Raw genomic sequence first — 5,630 nt, forward strand, 5'->3', positions numbered from 1 at the left:
ACCCCCCTCCTCCCCACCACCACCCACCCCTTAAATTCTGCATCCCGCCGAGCCACTTGTCCAGGTCCTGCTGCTGGAGGAGATTACCCCCCACCCCCACCGGACTTTGAGGTTCCACTTGGGGCCTGGGAACGAGGTAGCAGGGAACTGGAGCCCCCCATGGGCTGGAGGTGGCTTCAAGAACCCACCTTCTCTCCTGGTGCATGGGGTGGAGAGCCCTGCCCACTCCCACCCTCACCCCAGCCCCAGCTTCCAAGATGAGGATCTTGGAAATGATGGGTTAGAGGCACCTCTGCCTAGCACAAGTGCTGCAAACCAGTGAGACAGGGGCCCATTGCACCAGGTACTGCCCAGGCCCCGGGCAACAGAGGCTCCCTCAGAGGCACTGGCTGAAGGGTCTTGTTCTTCCACTCGGGGTCGTGCCAGTTGCCTGGCTTGAGGCAGAGGAGACCTGACACAGGCTGGGGGGTGTCTCTTTTCTCTGTGCACAGGGCACGGTCCTCTGCTGGGGTCTTCCAAACTGGAACCAACACCTGGCTCACAGCTACAGGGCAGGGCATTAGCAGCGCCCTGTCTCTCCAGGTGTGGGGAGGGCTAGATGCTGGGGAGCCCTGGGGTCTCCTGCAAACACCAGGGCCCCAACCTGATGGCAGAGGCAGCCCTGGGCTCCCTACCTTGCAGCCCAAGCTGCTCAAGGTGTCTCTGCAGCCAACCTCCAGCATGTCCCTGGCCTGCCAGAGGGAAGAAGGATGGAACCACCAGGAAACCTGAGCCCTGAGACAGCAACATTGATGGAGGGGACATATAGGACAAAGAGGGATTCATCTCCACCCAGCCTCCAGCCCAGGCCTGGCTCCCTTCAGCCCTCCCCGTGCTCCTCACTTATGCCCCCCCAGCCTTGAGCAATGCCCCTTCCTTTTCACCCACAGTGGGCCTGCCAGCACTAGACTCCCCCTCACTCTCAGCCTGCAGCCCTTGCTGTCCCAGCCCCAGGGCCAAGGTGGGTGTTACATATCCCGTAGCTCAGCACTGCAGGGCCTGAAGTGCTGAGCGCACTCTTCTCTCCTTGTCTCTCTTTCCACCACCGACCGCCCCAGCCCCCACCCTGGAGTGTGTCCCCCCACCCTCACATGCCATGGCTCTGTGCTGTGCTGCACTGTCAGCCTCCAGACAGCACCAGAGACACCCCATTACTGACTGGAGGGGAACAGGATGGGGGAGAACCAGATGGAGGGCAGCTGTGGGGGGTAGGTCTCCAATCACAGCTTCCCTAACACAGAGAGGCCTCACAATCCCCTTGCCCAGAGCTCACTTCAGAACCCCATCTCCCAGCACAGAGCCCCAAAGCTGTACCCCACACACTTTCCCTTCATATCTGCCCCCCCATATACAACCCCCTTCAATACCCCCCCATCCCCTTCCCTACCCTCCCACTTCACAGGTACCCACTCTCACCCCTGACGGGGCCTTGCTCCTTCTACAGCCAGAGTCCCCCTCCCCATGCTGTCCCTGCCCTGATGCCCAGCACTGACTCCCCCACCTCCATGGGCCTCCACGCCAGTCCCGCACTCCTGCTACGTAGACCCCCACCCCCACACAGTGCTCCATAGACTCCTCTGCTCAAGGTGCCTCCACATCCAACCTCCAGCTTGTCACTGGGAAACTCAAACACCCTCCTAGGCCCCTCCACCCCTCAAGGATCTCCCCCCTCCCCCCATCCTCCTGCATTTCTCCAGGTCTCCCCCCACAGTACCATTCCCCTCACAGGACCCTCAAACCCCACTCCCACAGAGGCCCTCCCCATATAGCACCCCACCCATCCACCCCATGCAAAAAACCTCCCACCCACACCAGCCCCTCCCTCACAGCCCCAGTCTCACACACAAAGCTGCCTCCTCAACCCTCCCAACACCATACATAGCCCCCTCAACCCAGCAGAGCCCCCCTCTACAGAGCCTCCCCACAGTCCCCTCCCGGCCAGCTAGACCCCTACCCAGCACAGAATGGGGGTGGGGGGGTCTGTCTGTGTGCAGGCACTGCAGCTGAGACCTGACCGACTCATTGCACACATGGGTCACACACCAAGGATGATTTCAAGATATCTGGGGCCAGAGGGGGGCTGGTGCCCTCTACAGGAGAAAGGTTCCTGCCCTCCCCTCCACCAGCTTGCCAGTGCCCCTGCTCTGTGGCCAGTCAGGGCCAGCATTCCTGGGAGGAAAAGGCCACAGACTGGATAGTTTCCTGTATTTCCCCTCATCAAAGTCCTTCTGCAAGCTTTTGCCTTCAGCCCCAGGGGGCAAGGAGCGCTGGGGGGCAGGGAGTGCTGCCAACCTTGACTTGGACCCCAGCCCACCCACAGCTGGGTTGGAACCCAGGCATCCAGGCTCCCAGCCCCCAGTGCTCTAGCCCACTCCCCTCTCAAAGTCGAAACAGACCCCAAGTCCTGGCTCTCAGCATCCCCGCCTCTCCCCTATTGAATCCCCTCCTCCCGCAAAGCTGAGGCAGAATGGAGGCATCCTGTGCCTCCTCCCCCCAGCTCTAACCCACTAGACCTCCTCTCCCCTACTCAAGTGTCCTGGCTCCCATCCCCCACATCTGTAACCACAGCAGCCCACTTCCCTCCCCCAGTCCAGTTGGCAGTGGAGCAGCGTTGGACAGATGGACAGACAGACTGAGGCACTGCTGGTTGGCAAAACTCTTTTATCCTGAAGTGCGTTGACCATCGGGGTCTTTACAACGCGGTGCAGTAGCTGGAAACAGCGGGGAAGGAAAGGGTGGACTCTGGGGGACTTCTTCATGGGGCAGGATGGGGCTCAGCTTACAGCTGGACATGCAACCCCCAGGGGGTCCTGTGACACTGCAGTGGGGGTGGGGCTGGACACCTGGGTTCTATTGCTAGCACTGGCACTGAAGAACAAAAGTGCCCTGTCTCCCAGCCCCACTCTCTAACCAGACCCCACACCCCACCAAGCCTGGAGAAAACCCAGGGATCCTGCCCCTCCCCCCCTGAATGGATCTACAACCCACAAGGGTCCCTTCAGCTCATCCAAATGAGCCCTGAGGTTTGGGGTGTGGAGGGCTGGGAGCAGGAGGCAGTCTTCCCCAGCCCAGGGGATTCCTCAGGACTCTGGATTCACAGCTGTGGTGGAACCCAGGGATGCGGGGTCAGAGGGTGCAACCAGCCCCCGCTGCAGCAGTAGCTCAAAGCATCCATTTAGCCAGAGCAGAAGTGTGGGGTTGTGGGGCCTGATGGGAAGGGAGGAGGGCAGAGGAGGCAGGGGCTGACCCCAAATGCACAGCATCCCCTAGGTCAGGTGTTGCCAAAGCCATGGAGGACAGGGCATAGCAGGCGGCATTACCCTCAGGCCCCGGCACTGGGGGCACTGTGCTGGAGGGGTGGGCTCAGCAGGGGGGTGCCATGCTGGGGGGTGGGGGCTGGGACACAGGGCCCCACATTCCCATCCTTGCACCCCCCACCCACCAGGGTCAAGCAGAGAAGCTGATTCTAGCTGAGGCCAGGCAGCCCTGAGCACTGCTTGTGTGCAGCTCTTCAAGAGGCCCCCAACATGCCCCCCGCCAGAGGCAGCTGCATTTGGGCATGCACAGTGCAGGCAGGGTCAGCTGGAGGCAGGCGGGTGGGCCAGGGTGGGGCCGGGAGGGTCACACCAGGGAGACAGGTGAGATGGGGGAACTGGGGGGGCGCAGCGAGGGGTGCATGAAGTCGGGGTTAATGTAGCTGAAGCCCTCAAACTCGGTCTGGTCCAGCCCTGCCAGCACCAGCTGGTCAGGGGGCGTCAGTGCTGGCACCGCCCGTGTGAAAAACTTGTCAAAGTTCTCTCCATTCTTCCCACACTGCGCCCGGCCCGCCGGACAGACACACGGATGGGGGATGTGGGGGAACAGGAGACAGATGGAAAAATGGGCGGACAGACAGAGAAGGAGGAGGAAAGGCAGGCAGTTGGACAAGGGAGAGAGACAGAGAGACCAAGGGATGAATGAGAAGACAGACAGGTGGAAAGAGAGATGGACGGGCAGACAGATGGACAGACAGACGGGGAGGGAGGGAGAAAAAAGATGGAGGAAAAGATTAAACAAAGATGAAGCTGGTTGTCTTCAGGGTCCCAGAGCCCCCTCTCCAAGGTGTGGTGGGATAAGCCAGGCTTAGTGGGGCTTCCAAACTCCCGTTTCCCCATCCTCCCAGGTCTCCCTCAGGCCCCCATTCTCCAGTGGCTCTGGGGTTCAGAGGCATGGGCTGCTGGGGTCAGAGGGTTGGGGCCATGGGGGGCAGTTGGTTGCTGGGCAGGACATGAAGGAAGCCAAGAAGGGCACAGAGATGTGGGGACCCATGGAGCAGGGCATGAAGGGAGCTAGGGGGCAGGTCCTGGGGCATGGGGGGTTGTGGATGCTGCAGCTGGTGAGGCATGAAGTGGGGCACTGGGGGGTGAGGGCAAGTGCACAGGCACTGCAGAGCCTGTGTGTGACCCCCATCTTCTCCTGGGCCATGAGGGGTGGGGGATGTGGGGGCCATGGGGAAGCATGTGAAGGGGCCATGAGGGGACTGGGAGGTCTTGCAGCTACTCATTGGGAGGCTGGGGAAGGAGGGCAGGGGCAGGCGTAGGGGCAGGAACCACAGGCACTATCAAGGGGTAAGGCAAGAAGGGGGCAAGGAGGGGCTTTGGGGGAGGTGGGGTAGGGGTTCATGGGAGGACTCCTGGAGAGGGTAACACTTGCTGGGCAGAGCACAACAGGGCAGTGGAAGAATACAGGGGCCGTAGTGAGCACAGGGCAAGGCGCCAAGGGGGCACTCACAGGGCGGGGTGTGAAGGGGGGTGGGATCTCAAGCCGCTCCAGGCGCTCCCAGTCCAGCCAACGGAAGAAGCCATGCTCCCGGATGTCCTGCTCCCCTGAGGGCCCTGCGCCCAGCCGCTTCAGGGGGTGCTTCGTCAGGAACTGCGCAGATAGGCGCATGGACCCGAGACAGTATAACAGCACCAAGGCCCACATTCCCCACCCCCAGGGCTCTGTGCATCAGCTGGCCCCCCCATCCTTCCATCCAGTGCTTCCCCACCCCTCATGCTTGGAGCACTCACCCCCTTGCAGATGGAGACGGCCTCACGGGACAGGGACTTGGGGTAGGACACAGTGTGCTCCATGATGGACTGGAACAACTCGTCCTCGTCTTCACCATCAAACGGCGGCTGCGGGGAAGCATGAGGCAGAGACAGGGCCTGGGCACCCACCCCAGAAGGCACCACCCAGCCCCTTCCCCTTCAGCATCCTACAGCCACATCACACCCCTCCCAGGGAGTATGCCCTGTGCCCTCCACAGACCCACCCCAGCCCCCACGCCCCCTCCATGCTCCACCCAGTGACAGCCACCCCCACCTGCCCCAGCACCCCCGTATGCCCCACCATGAACACGCCCTCTAGCCTGGCCTTTGCTGCCCCCTGGTGGCCACACCTGGCTCTGCACTCACCTGCCCAGCCAGCATCTCGTAGAGCAGCACCCCAAAGGACCACCAGTCCACTGACTTCCCGTAGGGTTGGTAGGCAATGATCTGGGGGGTGTGGGGGAGGGTTAGAACAGGAGGGTGCCCTGGGACCAGGACACCTGGGTCCTGTCTCAGCTC

The 5,630-nt window shown here is 61.9% G+C and overlaps 1 protein-coding gene across 1 annotated transcript in view; it reads right to left on the reverse strand.

The window, feature by feature from the left end:
* Positions 1–3,641: 3,641 nt before the first annotated feature.
* The window catches only part of PRKCG (protein kinase C gamma), a 14,480-nt gene continuing 12,491 nt past the window's right edge, over positions 3,642–5,630 (reverse strand). Inside the window, exons 15-18 of the mRNA XM_006015081.3 lie at positions 5,478–5,558; positions 5,091–5,198; positions 4,810–4,950; positions 3,642–3,852 (exon numbers count right to left, since the gene is read on the reverse strand). Of these exons, the coding sequence (XP_006015143.1) occupies positions 3,661–3,852; positions 4,810–4,950; positions 5,091–5,198; positions 5,478–5,558 (522 nt within the window). The 3' untranslated portion in view covers positions 3,642–3,660. The remainder of the gene's footprint in view (positions 3,853–4,809; positions 4,951–5,090; positions 5,199–5,477; positions 5,559–5,630) is intronic.

Source organism: Alligator sinensis, unplaced genomic scaffold (genome assembly GCF_000455745.1).
Source record: "Alligator sinensis unplaced genomic scaffold, ASM45574v1 scaffold647_2, whole genome shotgun sequence".
Lineage (NCBI taxonomy): Eukaryota > Metazoa > Chordata > Crocodylia > Alligatoridae > Alligator > Alligator sinensis.